Source organism: Anabrus simplex, chromosome 1 (assembly GCF_040414725.1).
Source record: "Anabrus simplex isolate iqAnaSimp1 chromosome 1, ASM4041472v1, whole genome shotgun sequence".
Lineage (NCBI taxonomy): Eukaryota > Metazoa > Arthropoda > Insecta > Orthoptera > Tettigoniidae > Anabrus > Anabrus simplex.
In genome coordinates this window covers 244,405,241-244,430,502 of record NC_090265.1, presented here as the reverse complement: position 1 = coordinate 244,430,502, position 25,262 = coordinate 244,405,241, and the positions used below count along the sequence as shown (strand labels likewise).

Below are 25,262 nucleotides of genomic sequence, written 5' to 3'. Positions count from 1 at the left end.
CCAACAGTTAGCAGCATTGTTGTTCCTCTCGGCACTACTAGTGCGACAGTCAACTCGTGTGCGCCACCTAGTGGTGGCTCGTGTTACTAAACCTTGAGTACCGGTTACTATAGTTCTGCCCAGGCTTGTAATAGACTGATATACACCAAATCGTCAATAATGACCGGACACCCCTTGAGAAGAAGGTAGACTCATCGCATATGTCACTCAAGCATGTTGAAAGTGCTCTGTAGAAATATTTTCTAGCTACAGCAGTCGAAATGGATATATACAATGAGACCTCATCCAGGCTGACAGGGGCATCCATCCATCCACGAGACTTCTGGCAAGTTCAGCTATACCACATTCGACAGTGATTGATTAAATGGAAAACATCTGAGAGTTATAAAGATCCCATCTCAACCAGGGCTATCAAATCAATTAACAGACAGGGACTGTCGATGCCTTCAACGTGTAGTGAAGTCAAATTAGCAAACTCCATTAGCAACCATGACCACAGACAGCACACCTAAGAGCATTGTCCCGTCTAGTACCATGCCAGATTGCACTCCACTAGGCACTGAGAACAATAATTCCTATCAGCAATCATTTACGAATTTTTACTCTGGCGTAGTTGGTACCGGTCATGACATGTGTCTACATAAGTATCTATTGAATTATGGGAATGACATCATCTGCCTACTTTCCAAACTACTGTACTTTTATTATATTTTAACATAATATCCTAGGTTTCAAAATAAAGTGATGGGGCAGTGCTCTACTTCTGTTTTGATTGACTTCTGGAAGTGATGCCAGTACGCGTCCCATTTATCCGGGGGAGTCTGCACTTGGATTCCATGGGCAAACAGTGGAACATTATCTAATAATTAATTTTATTGGCCTTACGCCTCACTAACTACTTTTACAGTTTTCGGAAACGCCGAGGTGCCGGAATTTAGTCTCGCAGTTCTTTTATGTAGCTGTGAAGGCCCTTCAGGAACTCTGAAAAGTGGTGGCAAAAGGGGCTCTGGTTAAGACGCAGCAGGTCGTTATGCTACTTAGGATCCAGAATGGGTAAAAAACAAAAACAAAAAAAAAATAGTAAATAAATAAATGCAATGTAAATATTAATGTTATACCAGTTGTATAGTATCATTTGAAGTAATTCCACATACTGTATATTAGTTGACTATATTTGTAAGTAGTACAGGAGATATTATAAGTAGAATTTTGTAAACAATATAAATTTATTAAGGATGAGCTGTGTGTTTAATAGAAAACATTGTTAGCGTATATTGTATAATATTGTATTATAGGAAAAATTTTCTTCTCTTGTTATTTTAATATTTAGTGCTTGACAATAATGTATTTTAGTGTACCATTTGCCACCGAGGTAGACACTTCATTTGCAAATAAAGAGATTTTGATTTGATGTGCCATTAAATCTACCAACACGAGGCTGACGTATTTGAGCACCTTGAAATACCACCAGATTGAGCCTGGATCAAACCTGACAAGTCGGGGTCAGAAGGCCAGCGCCTCAACCATCTGAGCCACTGAGCCCGGTGGGCACATAAACCAAGGATCGCCCACTGAATGTTCCCCACCAATTATAGTCGTATGAAACAAGTTGCCCATTTAGTTTAGAACAACGGAAGAACTTCATGTGCTGCGATGAATCTTGCTACACATTGTGGCAGTCTGAAGACATGTTTGGACCTGGCGAATGTCAGGTAAGATTTACTTAATGGAGTGCACCGTTACAACTGTGAAATTTGGCAGAAAAGGCATTATAGTATGGGCTTGGTTTTCATGAATTACAGTAGTCTTGGGCCTCGAACCATGAATAAAGCCAGGCAATATTGGGTAATTCCATGCTACCCACCCTGTGACAACAGTTTGGAACTGGCCCTTTTTCATTTTCAACATGACAAAAAAACGTTCATAAAGCAAAAGCCATAATCGAGTGGTCTGTCTGAATGGGAGTTAATGAATCAAACTGGTCAGTCCAAAGCTCTGATCAAATCCCAACTGAGCATCTCTGGAACGAGTTACAGAGCCAGTTGAATTAGACCAAACCACCCCAAGAAGGCTACAGAACTGTTCGCCACGTTGCAGGAGAAATGGAAGAAAATACCTGCAGACATCTACTAAATCTTAGCGGCAAGCCTTACGAGGACAGGGGGTGTGACAGCAGTGACAGTCGTATCTATTGTCTGTGCACCTTTTGTGGATAGATTTACACCCTAGTGCTGAATTGGTCGACCTCGGCAATCTTTGAGATTCGTACTGGCAACCTTTGAAACACTAACTATGAATCGCTTATGTATCGCTGTACAACACCTGGCGTACACTTTACGTACTAGTACTGTTGTTATTTACACAGCAAAGCCAAACTATAGAATTCACTCTAGGAATAAGATTCGCATCAAGAAATGTTATATAATATGTGTGTGACACAGTTGTTGGCTTAAGATAACAAAGGTTTAGCAAAATTCATATCGATCGATCATATTATCGATTCAATTCAGATTTCATTTCCATTCAGTTGGCAGTACTACTGGAACCGGAATTGCTCCCTCCTTATTCCTCAAAACCGTACACAAATCTATCGATAAAAAGTGCGTAGATAATATATCACACTGACACCACAGCAGCTCCAGTTAAACCAGTATCTACAAGTGTCCAGTCATTAATGGCAATGTAGTGTATCTACTAATCAGGTCTTTTACCATAATATCATATACAACTGTCACACTACTGTTTGCAGTATCGTAAGCTATCTGTGGATTTAACTGTAATTTTTTTTTTTTCAATCAAAAATATTTCATACTGTACCGTTTTCCTGTAAATTCAATGATATTGTTCTTCACCACAAACTTAGAGTCTTTGTATCCCCAGCCGTTCCATTTAAGTACATCTTGCCTGAAACAAGAGATTCAAAGTAAATTTTAATATCAAACCAGTCAGATTTTGTAACATGCTGAACATCTGCATCAACAGAAAAGAACCATAACCCTACGACTACAAATTCGATTGTGAATTATGTAAATCTGTGACACCCAGAAAAGATGTATGGGCTCCAGAACTCAGTCGTAATTATTAAAGAAAAGGCTAAGAAAACAACAGATAGGGAATCTGCCACCTGGGCAACTGCCCTAAATGCAGATCTGTAGTGACCGATTGGGCCTCTAACAAGATAATCATCGCATCATTGCTAGCATTAAACCACGCCCCCTCAATGTCGACAGAACACCGGTCATAGACATAATTACGTGAAATTATTACACACATAAACATCAGAGGAGCTGACAATACTGTTGCATGCCCCCTTAAATTAACTACATCAACACATTAACTCCACTCAAATATTAGAATTCGTACCTATCTTTTGGAACAGCGCTGGTGACATGCATTCCTCTGAATTTAGCGGTCCGCGTTCCAAACAGTGGCTCTTTTCCGTCGTTCCCAACAGATTCGCACTTATGTTCTTCAACTTCGCCATTCTCTGAACGCGCTTTAGAATTCCCGTGATTTGTAGAATTGCTCATGCTGATCCTGTCATTCGGTGCCATAATTATTTCACCATGTACTGCATTAATCGGAGTCGACAGATCCCAGCCGCGAAAGAATCTTGAATCTTATCACTACTGACATATAGCGCGCATTACGCTACGCATAAGTCATACTGCCAACCGCTGAATCACGATGTGATACTACTAAAGTACTGCCAAACAGGATAGAATGACTGCTACACTGTTTTACACAACGATAATGTATGCTACTAAAGGGAGACATGAGTACCGATTATATAACTCGATCTTGTAAGAACTCCTTAGGACCTTAACAAGGCCAACAACACGACAATCTACATATATACTGTAAATACCTCGTGTGTATATACAGTATATATACTGTAATACGAGTTTTGTCTGTACCACCGCCGTCTCGATCCTCCTATACTGCCTGCTGCTGCTCTATGCGAGCCTTTTTGCGACTACGCTGCGACAAAATTTCTCCGCTAGATGGCAGACATGGACGCACAATGGTCTAAACTTATTCTAATGACGACAGCCTACAAAACACTATGCAGTCTGGTCATATGTTCACTGAAGCTCGTAAATTACATCATTAATATTAAATATCGGCAATATTACCTGCACGAAGTCGCAGTTGGCCTCTTCATGCACAATTTAAAGATTTTTCTGGACGAAGGCTTGGAGTGGTACCGTACTTTTTATGTTCTTGCCAACGCAATATCAAATAATAGAGGTCTTACGAACTTGGTTAGGATAATATCACTAACATTTTGCTGATGTTCTTTGACCTCACACTGTAATAAAACACATTCTGAAAGTTTTTTTAAATATTTGTTTTACGTCGCACCGATACAGATGGGTCTTATGGCGATGATGGGATAGTAAAGGCCTAGGAATGGGAAGGAAGCGGCCGTGGCCTTAATTAAGGTACAGCCCAGAATTTGCCTGGTGTGAAAATGGGAAACCACGGAAAACCTACTTCAGAGCTGCCGACCGTGGGGTTCGAACCCACTATCTCCCGGATGCAAGCTCATAGCTGCGCGCTCCTAACCGCACGGCCAACTCGCCCGGTATTCTGAAAGGGAAGACGTCGCAAGTCCTCGTATTACGCTCATATGCTTGAAGGACTTCGACAATAGGGCACATCAGTTTAAACGAACTCCTGGAGATGCTTCACCAGAGCAACAAAACTAGTTTTTGGGTATGGAACTCCTCCTCTGTCCTGATGTATAATCAGTTCCATTTAGAGGTGTCGAAGTTCTAGGCAGTGAGATGCTGCTGACACAAATGTTACACTCCATCCTCTCTTCAACAACACGAACCTAGTACCCGCAAGTTAGGATTTGATTTCCTGTTTCTAGTTTGATTGGAATATTATCGTCTGAATATCTGAGGTTGTCCAAAATGTCTAAACATGAAGGCGTTTTGTGATTGTCCGTCACAATTTTTATCACAAGGAATCCACTATCCTCCACGGCTTTAATCACCTTCTGGAAAAAAATCTGCAGCCTCTTTCCAGTCATTCGACCGGGCCAGGAATGGAATGAATGAAGCCCCCATCTAGCAGGGAGGATAGGAATTGTGCCGGCTGGCGAAGCCTTTCGCAGCCCTCCGGGGCAATGATTAATGAATGACAGATGAAATGAAATGATATTCGAGAGTGTTTCTGGAATTAAATATGACAGGGAAAATCGGAGTATCCGGAGAAAAACCTGTCCCGCCTCCGCTTTGTCCAGCACAAATCTCACATGGAGTGACCGGCATTTGAACCACAGAACGCAGCGGTGAGAGGCCGGCGTCTACCGCCTGAGCCGCGGAGGATCCATCAAATTCTGAAATAAGGTGTAAAGGCTCAGATGCGAGAGTAATCTGAGGATATCCAATTACTTCCTTCATTAGGTCCTTTCCTAGATAAAGCCGACAGCCGCTTTTCTCTCAATTCTCTTCTAGACTGTATTTCACGGAGTCGTATATTTTCTGGCTGCGAACAACCTTGCCGAGATTGGCAACATGGTATACAACAGTTGAATATTTCGGGGAAAGAATATGAAGTTTCAGCTCTATGAAAAATATACCTTGCACAAACGGAAAGAAACAAGTACCAACACCATAAAATTAGTTTTGAAATATCTATAAACATAACATGATTAATTCATTTCACAGTTCTATTCAAAATATATCTTGTACGAACGAAAGTGACCAGACACGTTTACTCTTGTACAAAATAACTCAGGTTTTCACACACATTTATGCACCAATAATACAGTGCTACACCCACACCACTGATATCTATACATGGATCGCTGATGGCAGGTCTCCGCTGCAGGAGAAAGTGCGCCAAGTTGAGCGCGCGGTTCGCCATGTTGGCGTACCTAACCTAGAGCTTTGCTTATGGGGAAGCAATGATAATATAGTCAATTTTAAGTCGCAATAAATAGCGCATTGGAATAATTAAAAATATAGAGACATGTTCACTCAAAGCATAAGGACATTGGGATCACTGACACGTCATTCCGAGGTCAGTAAATCTCCGGGATAGCAATAAACATGAGTGTATAATAACGGCCGACAAATATTAACTTAGGTGCTGAATACATGCAATTAGCGATCGGTAACACAATACGAGTGAAAACCAGTTTCTGGAAACATTGCTGTAAATTGTATACATGTATGCCACGAAATTATGCATTCTTAAAATGATGTACCTATAAAAGTAGCTCAATATACAGGCCTAGATTCGACATATCGTAATCGGTGTTTGATAATGAATTTCTGTTTCCTGTTTCCATGAAATAACGCGCATATTATCAAATTAAAATATCATTGAAGCAAATGTACACATTTATAAAACCAGCAAATATTCAAAACTTGTCAATATTTCACATTACCTGCAGCTTAATTTACTATTACAGACCTCTTTAATTAAATTCAGCTAGCAAAGCGATAGAGAAATATGTAACATCAGTTAAAAGAGTCCCAAATACCATGAATAGTATAATGGGATAGCCCCAAACACCCACCACACTTTCTCTTCTCCCACCACTCCAGTGTCTGAAACCCATAATTATTACTGATGTAAATAAGGTCTAGAATTCCTCCAGACTTCATTTTCTAAGATTGTTATAAGGTCACGTCAATTATTTCATCGAATCCGTCAGTTTAATTATGAGAAATAAAAAAAGTAAATCTTTACTTGCAGTTAATGTTCAGTAAAATTGAAAACAGTTGGCTGTACATCACTTCTAAGGTGTAACAGTTTGTCCATTTCTATCAAAACAGTCTTCCTCTAAGTGATCCGAGCAGAGAACAGCTGTTTTAGAAGGCTCCCAATTCTCCCGCCTGATACTCCTAATCGATGATCTTAGATGTTCGGGTCTCGAGAAAGGAAACCTACAAAAATTAATTGCCATTTTGCCCCCGGAATATGCGAAATCATCATCATCATCATCATCATCATCTGTTTACCCTCCAGGTTCGGCTTTTCCCTCGGACTCAGCGAGGGATCCCACCTCTACCGCCTCAAGGGCAGTGTCCTGGAGCTTCAGACTCTTGGTCGGGGGATACAACTGGGGAGAATGACCAGTACCTCGCCCAGGCGACCTCACCTGCTATGCTGAACAGGTGCCTTGTGGAGGGATGGGAAGATTGGAAGGGATAGACAAGGAAGAGGGAAGGAAGCAGCCGTGGCCTTAAGTTAGGTACCATCCCGGCATTCGCCTGGAGGAGAAGTGGGAAACCACGGAAAACCACTTCGAGGATGGCTGAGGTGGGAATCGAACCCACCTCTACTCAGTTGACCTTCCGAGGCTGAGTGGGCCCCGTTCCAGCCCTCGTACCACTTTTCAAATTTTCGTGGCAGAGCCTGGAATCGAACCCGGACCTCCGGGGGTGGCAGCTAATCACGCTAACCACTACACCACAGAGGCGGACAATATGCGAAATAAGATACAATAAACCTAAAACTCAAAACACTACCCTAGGAAGATTCTTATGTACAGTATAAAACTCCTCGAGCCGGGCTGAGTGGCTCAGACGGTTAAGGCGCTGGCCTTCTAACCCCAACTTGGCAGGTTTGATCCTAGCTCAGTCCGGTGGTACTTGAAGTTGCTCAAATACGACAGCCCCGTGTCGGTAGATTTACTGGCACGTAAAAGAACTCCTGCGGGACTAAATTCCGGCACCTCAGCGTCTCCGAAGACCTTAAAAAAGTAGTTAGTGGGACGTAAAGCAAATAACATTATTATTAAAACTCCCCGATGAAATGATTTCTCCTTCTGCTGATCGGTTCTGTTTGTACATCCATAAGCTGAATACTGCGGTATATTAATACCCCGTAGAATGTTTCTTCATTCATATTTCAGATAAACACATACATATTTAAATTGAATTTTGTAATCCACAAGTATACTACAAGGCAACGAACCTAAATTCGTAAAATACATTACTATTTACTTTGCAATAACACAGCACAGAACACCCGTGGAACTACAATCAAGAGACGTGGCGTCACTGAACTAAGCATAAACAAAGCAAGCGCCTTCCTCGTGGTCTACTGCACCGTGCGCTCGCTGCCATCTTACTACGCCAGTCATCTTCTATTCGGCTTACTGCTACCCAAGCTACCAGCAATCCATGTATAGAGATCAGTGACCCACACTGACAGCGAAGATTGTGCGTCTACTGCTGCACTCTTACGGCGATTTGGAGAACTATTGGTATTCGCGCCTTCCTGTGTTAAACTAGTGGCATAGAGCAGGCAGTATAAGAGGATCGAGACGGCGGTGGTCTGTACACTGCACATATTTTTAAAAGAATGGTATTTCTGTATCGTCGTGACTGGACGATAACACATGAGTCCAACCACACCTTTCAAGAAGAAGAAGAAGAAGAAGAAGAAGAAGAAGAAGAAGAAGAAGAAGAAGAAGTATTTCTGTATCGGACGAGTCCACAATAACAAGGAAATGTACTTTTCAATTTTCCGTCATTTCTGCTTGTCTATCTGTTTGTCTGTACGCGCATCACGAGAAAATGGCTGAAGAGGATTTAATGAAAATCGGTATGTAAAATCAGGGAAGGAGCCACTACAATCTAGGCTATAAATCATTTTATTCTCGCTGAGTGAAATTACAGACATATAGGTTTTTAGACTGGCAATAAGCAGCAGGATTTCGAAGCTGGAAAAGCGCGGCCGCCGCCAACTTATGTCACTACACTATCCCGATGCATTAATGTAAAATAGTAGCCGAAATAGGAATATTGAATAGGAGATAATTAAAATAATTAAAAACACATGGAAATAATAATATTGATTAATGAGACCTATTAGGTCTTTTGTTTTACTGTTAAAAATAAACTTTGGAATATCAATTTACAAATGCTTAAAAGTATCCGACCTCTTAAGACAGATCTATGGCCAGATCTGTTTCCATTCAAATCTCTTACAGCATTATTTATACGTGTTTTCAAGAACAGTGATGAAATTATTCTGATAAGGCGGTAAACATTCGTGTCCATCGGGTTTTGATCTAAAGCATATGAGCCTAACCATGAAAACAATGTTCTTTCATAGAAATGAGCTGTGGCTTCATTAGGTAGATTCCTTTCATGACTAAGCTTATACGATTACATGTATTCTCTCTAAAATACATCTCAGTAAGTTTTCACACATGAAAAACATATTTCATAGCAACATAGAGATTGCCCCTATTCTTCAAATAAGTGAATGGATAGAGATTTTGTTTTTGTACAGCTGTTTCCTTACAAGTATCACATTGTAGAGAACTGACTAACATCTTTACCACAAATCATGAGATATATTCAACAATATTCTGTCATAATAACCCTAAGACCTATCGATTTTGCAAGCTTTTTAATTGTTCTGCTCTAATATTAACAGTAATTTTGTCATTATTACAACATACAGTTAAAGAATAGAAGAGACTAAGTGCACTACATTTTATTAGTAATATAAAAAACAAAACCTCAACCTATAACCAAGTGTTGCAGTAACATTATTATTATTATTATTATTATTATTATTATTATTATTATTATTATTATTATTATTATTACATCCATTTAGGAAGGCTCGACTTATGCCAGTAACATAATGCGCTTACTCGGCCTAAAGAAGGAGTCCTCCTCTTGATCATCAAATTATAGCCTACAGATATCTACAAATATTTACAACACATTATTATTATTATTATTATTATTATTATTATTATTATTATTATTATTATTATTATTATTATTATTATTATTATGCCCCACTCATCACAAAGGGGCTACCGCCGACAAATATACCTAGTACATCGGAAGGAAGTTATCTCTATCTCCGACATAATTAGGCATTTTTTACTAAATTTAATAGCACTGAACTAGACAACAAGTGCATATGACCACATGTGAGCCATTTATCGGTGTATTGAAACTCCTGTTTCTTCGCTCTTCTTTCTCCGTGAATAGGAAAGGCCACACCCAAACACTACGCAGGTATTAACCCTTCTACCACACAGTAGTTTGCCGACAATTAATGTGAAATTTGCATTAAAAAACATAAACCAAAACCGCACGAAACACAGTAACATACATGCTTACAGTGGATCTGCAGTGACGTAAGATGGCGGCCGCCGCAGTTTCTGGCTTCACTAGCACCAATGCTATGATATACAGCGCTTCCTGTCTATGTACTATAATTATGTCTGTGAGTGAAATGGTAGTTTTGGGGAAGGGCTAAAATGAATTTCTCAAATATTTATGTTATTAGTGGACCTATCGATAGATACCACATAACTAAAGTCATATAGAAATAATTTTCCGATCATTTATGTCTTATACATGTTTGCAGTACGGAGTGTGATAAGAAAGATATTTGTATTTTTGTTGTTAAGTCCATACCAACGCCAAACCGCAAGTAAATGGGTAAACAGAATTTAATGAAAATCAGTATCTAGGATCGAAAAATAAGAAACTACAGTCTAGGCTATAAATAATTTTATTCACCCTGAATGAAATGGTACGGTAGTTTAGGAGGAGGGCGCCCAAAATGTAATTTGTAAATAGCTATGTTATTGGTCCTATCGAAAAGTACTACATAACAAAAGTTACAGACAATACAATTTCCTATCATCTATGTTTTATTCAGTTTTGCAGTGCCGACTATGGTAAGAGTGGTATTTCAGAGTCAGAAGAAAACTAAATATGAAGGCCTACAATGTCGAAAGCTCGTCAAAATTTTCAACAAGAACATTAAGGCCGGTCTCCACTGATTAAAATTTATACCAACATGTTAAATTTAACATGTTACAATTGACATGTATATTGTGATTGTGTCTTCCAATTGACTTTGCATGTTAACTCAGAATGTTAAAGTTAACACTTTTAACATGTTGGCGTGTTTTCCGCTCCAAGTGGAAAACATGTCAAGTCAATTCGTTGTTCGGGAGATGTTGGCACAGCTCCGGCAACTTCCTTTCCGTTTCTATGTCAACAGATAGCCAAACGATGCAAACAATGCAAACGACGTGCTTCTCGTGAAGTAGGATTATAGTTACAACACTACGCAACACTCATTCTCTTTGTTATAAGCTACAAATACAGTACTGGTACCGATACGCGCACGTGTGTCGTTCTCTCTGCACTATACTAAAATTTATAGTCAGAAATGGAGTAGAGTAAGATTACTTTGGACTTAATTAATGATATAATAGAAAGGCCTTGTTTGTGGGAAGTCTCATCAAAGGAATCCAGTGATAAAGCGAAGAAAGCCGACATTTTCCAGGAATTCTAAATTATTGTTCCCGCGAGTGCATCGAAAGAAAAACCTAGCGTCCCTCCGCTACCAGCACAGTAGAGTATTGCAAAATAATAATAATAATAATAAATCAGAAAAGTCGGGGCGGGAGCAGACAAAATTTATACTTCAAAATGGTTTGCTTTTGAAGCAATGAGCAGGATGACGGGAGGAAATGTGTCTAATAGAACTGCATTTCGAAATCATAACAAGAAGCAACATTGGCAATAACAATGGCAAAATCCTCTTCATCTGAGTCCATTGTCCTTGTCTGAAAATACCAGACACCACCTAAATGTATTACCACAAATTGATATGATGAACTACCTATATATAAACAAAGAAATTCAAGTTTAACATGTTTATTAAGTGTGGACACAATGTTAAATGAAACAGTATTTAACATGTTGATGGTGTCACCAGTTAACATTTAACACTTTTAACATTTAACATGTTGTTGTTAAATGTTAATCAGTGGAGACCGGCCTTTACATTGACCATTGGTTGTTGTGATGTTCTTTGTGTCCTATGCTTCCACTCATCTCCGATAGATGGGATTACTGCTTCGTATCGAATATAACTGCCTGCATAAATATTGGCGGGAAATTGCCGGGTAGTTAGGTAACTTTCCTCTTTAGCATATCTTTTCGCTGGTTCATAAATTTTCTCATACAAATGGTACGTAACACACTGGTTCATTATAGTATCCCAGCAATTCGATCCCTTCTCTGACGCGCTGATTTGAATAAGCAGTATGCAAACTTAACTGAATATGGCAAAGCAGTCAATGAATATTGAATTTTCACGACCGCATTTAATCGAAACCGACTTTCAACCTGACGTACATTTAGTACGTGTGGAAGAGATCTTAAGTACAGAACAAAAATGGCCAACCATACACCAGTTTTGTCTGTACATTCCTCAGAACTAAAAATAATTGCATATCTATATTGGCGTGTGCACAGTAAAAAGGAAAGGCACTTTTTAATTTTCCGTAAATTCTGTCTGTCTGTCTGCCTGTCTGTCTGTCTGTCTGTCTGTCTGTCTGTTTGTACGCGCATCATGAGATAACGCCTGAAAGAAATTTAATGAAAATCAGTATGTAAAGTCCGGGGTGTCGCTAAAATCTAGGCTATAAATATTTTTTTCACGCTGAGTGAAATGGTAGTTTAGGGGAAAGCCTAAAATTTCATTCCCTAATACTTATGTTATTAGTGGTCCTTAAATACTATACAACTAAAATTACATAGTATTAAATTTCTGATGATTTATGTCTTATACATTTTTGCCATACCGGCTATGATAACAAAGATATACATGATTTGTAGTTTTGTTGCTAAGTCCATATGAGCGCCGAGTCACGAGAAAATGGCTAAACAGATTTTAATGAAAATTGGTTTGCAAAGTCGGGAAATAAGGAACTACAGTCTACGCTATATGTAATTTTATAATATGCCCTAATATCGCAGAGTCGGAAGAAAACTGAATCTGAAGGCCTACAATATAGGAAGCGCATAAAAGTGATCAAGAATAATATTACATAGATCATTGTTTTGTCGTGTCTTGCTTTGTGTCTACTGCTGCCATTCTTCTCCGATAGATGGGATAACTGCTGCGTGCCGAGTATAACACCCTGCCTGAATATTGGCGGAAATAGCTGAGGAGTTATATCTCTCTTCTTTAGCTTGCTATTACTTTACTCTGGTTCATAAATTATCTTATAATACTGGTACGTAACACACTGGTTCATCATAGCATTCCAACTATTCAGTTCCACTTTCAGCCACTGATTAGAATGAGCAGTGTGCATAAGTAGGTATAAACACCTGGTTCTGGACCACTTATAAACGCGCTTCAAAATTTCTCAATAATTGTGTATTTTTTCTCAGAATTTCATATTTTTTAGATTTCATCCCACAAAAACATGAAAAAAATCCTAAAATCACTAGTTTTTTTGACAATATTTGCACACAAGATAAAACATCACAATATTTCATTCTGCTCCACTAAATCCGCAAACTTCCGACAAAAATTTTAAAAGTGAAATAAAAATCGAACAAAATTAAATAAAATTAAGTAAACTTATAAACATTTAAAAAATAAAACATACAACAAAAATCGAAGAAAAATAAGTAAAATTAAGAAAAACCATAACAAATATTATTTAAAATCGGTTTTTATAATGATAAATTTGTTTGTTATCTAATACTGGACATAGTTATTGTTCCTAATAAATGAATACCTGTATACTTTGTAACGAATCTAAGGAATTCCAATATTTTGCTATGCGCAGAAAAAACTAGACTAAACGAATGCAAAGAATGTGGAAATAAAAAGCAACTATACAAATATAACTGCGAAGACTTCGAATATAATGATTTTGAAACATTTATTTTAACTGAAGCCGAATTCGAATTTTAAAGTAAATATCCTAATATGCCAAAAACAAAAACAAAAGTATTTCTTAATTATGGTGGAGAATTGCGAGCGATGGTTTAAAATATAATTATTTTGAATATATTAAAACAGGAACATATTGTCCCAAAGATTTAAAAGATTTATGTAGAGAACGTTTCCCATATGATAAGAAACATATTAAACGAAGTGTGGAGATGGAGAGAAAACTAAAATCAACCCCGGAGAATAAAATTAGTGGTATAAGAGTTCCAGTTTTTGACACTGAACTAGTTTTTAATAATATAATTATTAGTATGAAATATATTGTTTAAACTAAGGATAGATCTATTTTAAAATAATAAACCCCGGGTTCTGGACCAAGCCAAATTATGTCTCCCCGCGCCGGCTCCGGACCAACATCAACTATTAACAATTTACACATTATTTTGCGTATTTTTTCTCAGAATGTCATATCTTTTTTTCAACGAAATCTCCCACTTTAGGGAAAAATATAACAATTAATATTTCTGTACAATAAAAAATAAAAAAGTCTTCTAAAATTTGAGTAAAAATATTAAAAATTACCTATTTTAGTAAAAAGAATCACAAAAGGTAATACTTCTATAAAATTAAAAAATAAAATAAAGTTTTTCTCTAAGGTAGATGAAACCTTGATATTTGATAGCAATGATAGCTTTTCGTACCTATATGACTTATTTATGTAGATAAAAATTATATTCAATTTCTTTTATTTGATAATGACCCCAAGGTAATGTATCAATTCCATTTTCTAATATATATCCTTTATTATCAACAGGATTAAAACTATTTTATTACATTCAACAGAATATAATTCGTATTTATAAGAGCTCATTAAATTCATTGTTCTATACTGTCTTACTTTCACATTTAAACATCATCAAAAGTAATAACATTTCTAACTACTGACCGTTTAACTCCTTTTGATTATTTATATTGTCTTCTACTCTATAAGCGTAGATTTTTATTTCATATAGGTAAAATTTGCACCTTTCTTGCTTTCAGTACACAATTGCAACTACCTCTATTTCTATAGGTTTTTTCAATGTTCTAAATTTAACAAATAAGTTAAATAAATATTTCTAAAAATATTCTATTTACTTTTTTCCCGAAATAAATGAAGTTGAAAACAGAAATTCTACAGCAACAAATGACTACTCTATTACAGAGTTATTAGGCAATAAATCAAAACCAAACAACGAAATATTTGGATTATGGCTACTTACAGAAAATTTAAATAACTCGAATCTTACTACAAATAAAGGAGATATTGATTACACAAATGGAGAACAAAATTTACAAGAATTTAAACCAATAACAGAACCTTTTTGCGATAATATTATAGTTGTTAAAATGTCAGATTCTACAGATTACGAAGGAGAATTAAAAACGGAAAATTTGTCGTAAAGAAAGAGGCATACGGTTCCTTTATTGTTATCTAAGAAGTAAGTTCTCTAATTTTAATATAGCAAGACATGGAATTAAAGCAAAAATACCATACTTATTAAATTCCAATACACAAACAGTTAAAGGTGTTACACAGATTTTAAAAAGATATAGATATTATAAATAAAAATACTCGAATCCAGTTATTATTCCATATAAAAAGAATTAGCAGATGTAAAAATAAATACACTTGTAACAGAATTACCAAATATATTAGAAGAACTTAAAAAAGAACATTAGATTTAGATACAACGCAAGTTTTCGCAGGTATTTTTAATAAAGAAGAAATGTGCAAATATTTAATAATTTTAATTTTCGAATGCAGGGAGAATATAAAGGAGATCGTAACGTAATAGTTAATAATAATAATAATAATTCTGTTGGAAAAGATTGTCTAACTTGGTTAAATTCTAATTCTAGAGTAAAAATATATGCAATAAATGTATTTGCCAATTAACAAGCCCAGGAGTTAACAAACGGCTTGGAAACCATATTATAGATTTTTAAATTGCCCAAATAAAGGATTAAAAGAAAACTCTTCTAATTTAGGTAATGAAAACGGTATTACAAGATTGGAAGCAACACTTTATAATTATACGAACGAACATTTCCGACAAAGAAAAGAATTTCATCCAATGAAAGTTTGTTTAGAATTATTAGAAAACTCAAGAGAATATTTTCAAGCCGGCCATTTCATTCTGTTTCACTTGCTAAAATGTGGGGAAAATTAACAGATTCCTTACAAAATAGTTGTCTTGTTTTTAAAATTCTATTACGATATGCCTATTGTCGTAACAAAAAAAGGAAAAATGAACGGGGATGCAAGTTCGTTTACCAGAGAACCAAGCAGAAAGCATAAAACTTATTAAATATCTACTATCTGCTTTTAGTTTTAATTATTTACCAGTTACCTATATAAAAACTAGAAGATATAGATAACACGAGTATTATATCTATAGTCAAAAAATGTTATATGAAAGCCGGAGAAACATACGGTACTTTACGAAATCTAATACTCTATAATCTACAATAGCAAAAGAAATAGATATAGAACAATTAGGTTAACGAATACTAAAAATAAAAAAAGAAGAATTACGATATTATTTTAGTAAACGTTGGAAACCTTAGATATAAATAATTGTAGTTATAATATATATGCTTTTGTAGTAAATAGGAAAAATAAATGTTCATCTATTGGAACATTATGCGAAAAAGATGGAATTAAATCCGTTTATTCTATTAAAGGGGCACTTAAAAATAAACTAATAGATGCAAGTAAAAACAGAGAAGATTTAATGAAAGAACGGTTTGATTTTATCTCTTATAATGGGCTAGAAATAATATTTTATACAGCAGAAAAAACATTTATGGAAATAAATGTAAATGGAACTAATCATTATAATGGTTATTCCTATCCTAACATAGAATAATATAAACTCCTAGGTGCATTAGAAAATAAAGACCATTTTTATAACGAAGAAATAAAAGAAAAAATAGATAACACAAGAATAGGTAAATAGTAGCAAAAGTAAAAGTAAGCGTGTAAAAGATTAGAAAGTTTAGAAGAATGACCAGAATTAATTATATCTAGTTTATCTAAAATAGATACTAGAGGATGTAGCGGGAGGTACACCTCTACGCCGCGCATTCAAAATTAGCACCTAAATGCCCTCCTCTATCGAACAAAAGTGGAAACTTCTGCATCAGGGACTTAGAACTTTAATCAGAAAATGTCGCCACTGAAAAATTAAGTAATTGTTTTGTTGTGAAGTTTATTAAACTGAGTGAATTTATCCTTATTTTGTTTGTCATTCATCAAGAAGTTCAGATATTTTCTACAGATGACACTACTAAAAACTATGATCATGCACTCTGGTTCAAGATGGAAGAACTTATATTTTAAAGAAGTTTTGTATTTGTAGGTTTTGAAACTCATCTATGTTATTTTTTGGGTTGGCAATACTTCCTTTTTCTTTCCGCCAGTTTTGAATCTGTCCAATGAAAAATTTCTGTAATTAATTTTCAACCTATCACAGGCTTCTTGTTCGATTTTGAGTCTTACTTTTGAACTTAACCAATAAAATTTAAGAGGGTGTGTCCTGATAAATCTTCAATGATCTCGAACCTTTCCAGAGGGTTTATAAACTGCGGCTTTTCACGTTTCTTTCTGAGAGTGTGTGTGTTTAAGCAGGAGGCGGGCGGCCTCTTTCGTTGGTTGGTACAACATCTACACGGTAATGGCCACATACAATCATTCTCTCTTGTTAACTCTGCAGTTTAATCCGAGGGAAAGGACCGAATCTTAGTTTTCTAACAAACTTTTCTAAAATGTAAATCTTCTTTCGGCTGATGTAAAAATTTCATAAAGCTTTAACGTAAATCGGGAATAGAGAGTGAGTTACCCTCTCGGGCTCCCCTTCATCTTGGATTGAGGTGACGACGTTTTATAACTCTTTTTCCTTCTGTAATGTGTTAAAGTAATTTATATACGAGTCACCTCAGTAGTTTGGGAATAGCCCCTGTTTCATCGGCCTAGCGCCCTTTAGGTTTGTAAGTTTTCATTACCTTGGAGGGCAGTATACGCCTCCATTCATTTTGTGTTTGGGCCAGTTATCTAACCTTTTCTTTTTCCATGAAGGCCCAGTGGGTTGGGTAATAAATACCCCTGTAAAAGTAAGTTCAATTTGTATATTGTGGCTTGAAAGGCCAGGGATTGTAAATTTGGTGTAATGTTGCCTTGAGCGGGCTGTAAGAATCTGAGATCCTGTTAGCCCTTTTTCAAAGTTTTGTAGGAATAAGAGTGCCTCTGGAAGGCCAGAAATTGTATTTTGGGAGCGAGTGGTCTGTGAATGAGGGGATTTCTGCCCTTGAAAGTATTTGTGCTCTTTTGTAAATTTGAGTTGGGAGCTCGGGAATTGTGAAGCGAGGGGCTTGAAGCCTAGGATCGGTAAAGTTCACTAGTCTTGTATTTTCCTTGACTTGTTTCAAGATTGCCATTGTACCTGATGTTTCATTGTTATGAAAAATTGTTAAGAGTAAAGTTCTAAAAATATAACTTTCAATTCAAGTTTTAAATTGATTTTGATGTTATAGATAGACCCATTCACCCCGGCACCTTCTTTAACCTCTTTCTGCTCCACTGGTATCCCCGTAACAAGTGGTAGCATAGCGTGGTTGAATGGGTCTCAATTAAGCCCTTTTGACGGCTAAAACGTAGAATTCGCATCGAACTCTAAGAATTTTCTCAGTCGCTGGAATTTTTCTTATTTTGTAATTTTTTCTGCACCATGTCTGGCCCTCGTGAAGTCCTTCATGCCGGGTACTTGCGCAAGGGGAATTAATTTATGAATTACTCATTAGGAATGTTCAATCTGAAGGCACGGTTGCCGCAGATACCACCAAACTTAAAAAGTCATTAGAATTACCTATTTGTATCCCAAATTTGGGGGAAAAAGAAATTGATGAGGCTCTATCCACTATCACTGACAATACCACAGAACTAGCATCGGTAGTTAGTTTTTTGAAGTAAGCGACCCATCTCCTAATAAGCTTAAGAGAGTACAGGCTAGACTGTTCCATTTTTATAACAGGGTTAGCGATCTATCGTCTCTATAATTAAAAGAAGATCATGCTAAGGAGGCTAGTAATCTTGTTGAACACCTTTCAAAAATGTCTAGTAGAGTCTATAAATTGCTGACTGAGGCAGCTGCTCCCAAAACCGACCAAGCCCCTGTGATAAACATTGTGAGTGAGGAAGATTCTTCTAAGATGGTACAAAGTAGAAAATCTGTGGCAACGCAACAAAATCAGCCCCTTAGAAAATGAGTCTGATCATCGTACACAAATTCCACCTTTCTTTTTGAACAATGCTGTGTCTGAAGCCTCCCATCCCTCTAGGCCAATTATGTCACCTGGGTTTAGTAGTTTGCCTCATCATTTTTCTATGTTGCTTAGGGGAATTTCAAATTTTTCTGTAAATTCTACTAACGAGGTGATTTCATTTCTAAGGTTTTTAGTTCAATTTCAGGATCACGCACTATTGTCTTCCCTCTCTCAATCTCAAATTCCTCAAATTATTTACCCTTACTCCAAGGGTGTCCTCTCGGACAAAATAGTCAATGCAATAGCTGAACAGTCTTCCATAGAAGACTTCCAGGCCCATCTGTTAGCTAATTTCATACCGACTCGAGCCATGTCTTCATTAATCCAGTAGTACTATTTCAGAGTACAGCTACTGGATGAAAATCTTGCTGACTTCTTCCAAGATATTAAGTTTTACACCAGGGTATTCTCTCTTCATTTCCCCGAAGATCAAAATGTGCAGGCGATTATTGAAGGCATTTCCCCGTCCTATAAGTCGTATTTCTGTTTCGCGTCGTGTCCTCAAAACTTTTCAGAATTAGAGGGTATGGAGTAAGGTATGCCGACACCTTACGAGTCGTTAAGGAGCCCCCTCCATCTTCTAATAGTTTTCGGCCATCACCTCGCCGAACTTTCTCCATCCATAAATGCTATGCTTGTGGGTCTACGGATCATCTGCATAACAAGTGCCAAGTGATAAAATCGAGTGGGACAAAGAATGGAGCAGGGTCATCACAAGGATGTTTCAAATGCGGCTCCTTTTCTCATCTAACCAATAATTGTCCTAATGCCAATAGCAACCCCTCCTAACCAACTTCTGATGCAACCCCCGCGAACTCCAACGATAGGAAGTGACTAGTGTTATCGGCTGAGTCGGCAAGTTCATCCCCTAAGACTCAGCCCCGGTTAAACCCAGCGAAAGCTCGGGTAAGGATAAGGGTTCTTCTAACCCAGCATTTGAATGCCCTAAATAATGCCTCAGAACTGCGGCGGAGCCCCACGCACTTGTGCCATTTCTTAAGACTGAGTTGAATAGTGAACCCGTTACCGCTCTATTAGACTCAGGGAGTCTTTGTTCTATTATTTCGGCTGAATGGTACTCTAAATTAAAGACGGTTTGTAAGTTTTCTGACTATTGCTCATCTTCTGTCCAATGCGTTTCGGCCAAATCTTCTCCCTTAGAAATTTAGGGTTTCATCCTGGCTAAAATTCGTATTTTTAAATTCACTTGGAAAATAAAATTGTTTTTGGCTAAGCACTTGAGTTGCCCCGTAATATTCGGAGCGGATTTCATGTCTTCCACTGGTCTGGTGCTCGACATTCAGAGCAAGTCGTGCACCTTCAAATTTGCTCATGATTGTAAAATTCCTTTGCTTAAATGTAATTCCGTGTCATGTTCATCTTTTTTGCCTACCCAGGATGAGATGTTGTTAGACCTTAGACATCTACCTGAGGAGCAGGCTGAAAGTATTCGTAAATTGTGTCAGTCATTTACCGATGTATTTTCTGATACTCTTGGTGTTACTGACCTTATCGAGTACAAGATTGAGGTTACGGATTCGATCCCAGTTAGGTTTCCACTTTACAGGCTGTCTCCACCCAAATGAAGGCCCTTAAAAATATCATCGATCAGATGTTGAAGGCCGGAATTATTCGACCCTTTAAGTCGGCGTATTCATCGCCCATTTTTCTGGTGCCGAAAACCCAAGGCGGTTTCAGGTTTGTGATTGACAATAGGGCTTTAAATCGGAAGGTGGTGTTACAATCTGTACCTCTTCCCGACCTTCATTCTTGGTTTTCATGGTTTCGGAAAGCTAATTTCTTTACCATCCTTGATCTCAATCAGGCGTACAATCATATTCCTCTAGCTGAAGAATCGAAACATCTAACAGTATTGCCACGGATTGAAACTTGTATGAGTACAACCGCGTGCATTTCGGGCTCCCCGCGGGGGCAGCTCTGCTCACTGGACTGCTAGACAGAGTTTTTTCCTACATCAAGTTTGAATACTTGTATCACTATATTGATGATGTCGTATTTTCTGAGACCTTTGAAGAACATCTAGATCATCTAAAGGAAGTACTCAGTCGCATTCGTAAGGCCGGGTTGACTGTGAATTTATCTAAGAAAGCTTTCGCTAAATCTTCCATGTCATTCCTAGCGCATATTTTGTCGCTCGATGGGGTTTCTATTGATCATTCTAGAACACAGGCCATCCGTGATTTCAAACCCCCTAAGGACATCAAAGGTATTGCCAGGTTCATAGGCATGGTGAATTTCTTCAAGAAATTTATTCCTAACTTCGCTAACAGAGCGGCGCCCTTGAACTCACATCGTAGGAAAGGCGTCAAATTTGAGTGGGGACCGTCTCAACAAGCCGCTATTGAAGGCCTGAAATTAGCTCTTTGCAACACCCCTGCCCTTGTTATGCCTGATTTCTCGAAGAAATTCATCGTCCAAACCGACGCCTCGTCATCGGTGGTGGCTGCTGTGCTTCTTCAGGAAACTGAACTCGGAAGGCGAGCCATCGCCTATGCGTCTAGGACATTATCGGACCAAGAGCCCAAATATTCCATCTATGAACTTGAGGGTTTGGCTGTCTTATTTGGACTAGAGAAGTTCCGACTCTATCTTGAACATGTTAAATTCGACCTGGAAACAGATAATTCAAGCCTTAAGTTGGGTTCTAGCTAGGCCGCGTTGTACTGGTCGTATAGCCCGTTGGGCCATCAGGATTTCTGCCTTCCGGTTTGACGTGAGGCATATCAGGGGGTCTGAAAATGTTGTTGCTGATGGACTAAGCAGCACGTTTTCTCATGATGTGGAAGCCACCGAACAGGAAGATAGTTCTTCTCTTCCCACGCCTATGCCTTCGGGTATTAATGCCATTCTAACTGATGCCCCCATGTTGTTTAGGGATATTTTAAAATATCAACGTGAAGATCCTGTGCTGGCCCCGATTATTGAAACCCTTTCTTCTGGGGAACATGTCGTCCCTTACGTATTTAGGAACGGGGGTTTGTGTTGCCCGTCGGGGCATGATCAAAATTTGAACGTAGTGGTTCCAGCTGTTCTTGTGCCTATGATCTTCAAGTATTATCATGAGACCCCATTAGGGGTGCATTTAGGGATCTTCAAAACTCGGGAACAGATCCGAAAGATGTTCATTTGGAAAGGTATGGACGGCGAATTTCGTGAATTAGTAAAAGCTTGTGAATCTAGTTTGCTTAGTAAACCCACCTTGTCCACTAACCTAGGTCTATTATCATCTCACCATGCGTCGCGTCCCATGGAATGCCTCTGTACAGACTACGTCGGACCCTTCCCTCAATCAAAGGGGAACGCCAACAAATTCATCCTAGTGTGTGTAGATGGATACAGTAGATTTTCCTGGCTATTCCGAATAAGCTGGCAACCGCTCAGTCCACCATTTCTTTTTTAAGTACCATATCAATCAATCTATCAATACTGATCTGCATTTAGGGCAGTCGCCCAGGTGGCAGATTCCCTATCTGTTGCTTTCCTAGCCTTTTCCGAAATGATTTCAAAGAAATTGGAAATTTATTGAACATCTCCCTTGGTAAGTTATTCCAATCCCTAACTCCCCTTCCTATAAATGAATATTTGCCCCAGTTTGTCCTCTTGAATTCCAACTTTATCTTCATATCGTGATCTTTCCTACTTTTATAAACGCCATTCAAACCTATTCGTCTACTAATGTCATTCCACGCCATCTCTCCGCTGACAGCTCGGAACATACCACTTAGTCGAGCAGCTCTTCTTCTTTCTCTCAATTCTTCCCAACCCAAACATTGCAACATTTTTGTAACGCTACTCTTTTGTCGGAAATCACCCAGAACAAATCGAGCTGCTTTTCTTTGGATTTTTTCCAGTTCTTGAATCAGGTAATCCTGCTGAGGGTCCCATACACTGGAACCATACTCTAGTTGGGGTCTTACCAGAGACTTATATGCACTCTCCTTTACATCCTTACTACAACCCCTAAACACCCTCATAACCATGTGCAGAGATCGGTACCCTTTATTTACAATCCCATTTATGTGATTACCCCAGTGAAGATCTTTCCTTATATTAACACCTAGATACTTACAATGATCCCCAAAAGGAACTTTCACCCCATCAACGCAGTAATTAAAACTGAGAGGACTTTTCCTATTTGTGAAACTCACAACCTGACTTTTAGCCCCGTTTATCAACATACCATTGCCTGCTGTCCATCTCACAACATTTTCGAGGTCACGTTGCAGTTGCTCACAATCTTGTAACTTATTTATCACTCTATAGGGAATAACATCATCCGCAAAAAGCCTTACCTCCGATTCCACTCCTTTACTCATATCATTTATATACACTGACTGACAGAGCAAATGCAACACCAAGGAGGAGTGGTTCGAAAGGGATGAAAGTTGGGGAAAAAACAGAGTCGGCACGGAAGAATAATTGATGTTTATTTCAAACCGATATGCAGGTTACACAGTGCGCACGGCATCGACTCAGTAGGATGTAGGACCACCGCGAGCGGCGATGCACGCAGAAACACGTCGAGGTACAGAGTCAATAAGAGTGCGGATGGTGTCCTGAGGGATGGTTCTCCATTCTCTGTCAACCATTTGCCACAGTTGGTCGTCCGTACGAGGCTGGGGCAGAGTTTGCAAACGGCGTCCAATGAGATCCCACACGTGTTCGATTGGTGAGAGATCCGGAGAGTACGCTGGCCACGGAAGCATCTGTACACCTCGTAGAGCCTGTTGGGAGATGCGAGCAGTGTGTGGGCGGGCATTATCCTGCTGAAACAGAGCATTGGGCAGCCCCTGAAGGTACGGGAGTGCCTCCGGCCGCAGCACATGCTGCACGTAGCGGTGGGCATTTAACGTGCCTTGAATACGCACTAGAGGTGACGTGGAATCATACGCAATAGCGCCCCAAACCATGATGCCGCGTTGTCTAGCGGTAGGGCGCTCCACAGTTACTGCCAGATTTGACCTTTCTCCACGCCGACGCCACACTCGTCTGCGGTGACTATCACTGACAGAACAGAAGCTTGACTCATCGGAGAACACGACGTTCCGCCATTCCCTCATCCAAGTCGCTCTAGCCCGGCACCATGCCAGGCGTGCACGTCTATGCTTTGGAGTCAATGGTAGTCTTCTGAGCGGACGCCGGGAGTGCAGGCCTCCTTCAACCAATCGACGGGAAATTGTTCTGGTCGATATTGGAACAGCCAGGGTGTCTTGCACATGCTGAAGAATGGCGGTTGACGTGGCGTGCGGGGCTGCCACCGCTTGGCGGCGGATGCGCCGATCCTCGCGTGCTGACGTCACACGGGCTGCGCCTGGACCCCTCGCACGTGCCACATGTCCCTGCGCCAACCATCTTCGCCACAGGCGCTGCACCGTGGACACATCCCTATGGGTATCGGCTGCGATTTGACGAAGCGACCAACCTGCCCTTCTCAGCCCGATCACCATACCCTTCGTAAAGTCGTCTGTCTGCTGGAAATGCCTCCGTTGACGGCGGCCTGGCATTCTTGGCTATACACGTGTCCTGTGGCACACGACAACACGTTCTACAATGACTGTCGGCTGAGAAATCACGGTACGAAGTGGGCCATTCGCCAACGCCGTGTCCCATTTATCATTCGCTACGTGCGCAGCACAGCGGCGCATTTCACATCATGAGCATACCTCAGTGACGTCAGTCTACCCTGCAATTGGCATAAAGTTCTGACCACTCCTTCTTGGTGTTGCATTTGCTCTGTCAGTCAGTGTATATAAGAAAACATAAAGGTCCGATAACACTGCCCTGAGGAACTCCCCTCTCAACTATTACAGGGTCAGACAAAGCTTCACCTACTCTAACTCTCTGAGATCTATTTTCTAGAAATATAGCAACCCATTCAGTCACTCTTTTGTCTAGTCCAATTGCACTCATTTTTGCCAGTAGTCTCCCATGATCCACCCTATCAAATGCTTTAGACATGTCAATCGCGATACAGTCCATTTGACCTCCAGAATCCAAGATATCTGCTATATCTTGCTGGAATCCTACAAGTTGAGCTTCAGTGGAATAACCTTCCCTAAAACCGAATTGCCTTCTATCGAACCAGTTATTAATTTCACAAACATGTCTAATGTAATCAGAAAGAATTTGCTTCTTTTGGTCCCTGTCAATACATAGTTTCTGAT

At 38.9% G+C, this 25,262-nt stretch overlaps 1 protein-coding gene across 1 annotated transcript in view; it reads right to left on the bottom strand.

The window, feature by feature from the left end:
* The window catches only part of Agps (alkyldihydroxyacetonephosphate synthase), a 285,528-nt gene extending 281,685 nt beyond the window's left edge, over window positions 1–3,843 (bottom strand). Inside the window, exons 1-2 of the mRNA XM_067159073.2 lie at window positions 3,364–3,843; window positions 2,818–2,904 (exon numbers count right to left, since the gene is read on the bottom strand). Coding sequence (XP_067015174.2) covers window positions 2,818–2,904; window positions 3,364–3,554 — 278 coding nt within the window. The 5' untranslated portion in view covers window positions 3,555–3,843. The remainder of the gene's footprint in view (window positions 1–2,817; window positions 2,905–3,363) is intronic.
* Between the last annotated feature and the right edge of the window lie 21,419 nt (window positions 3,844–25,262).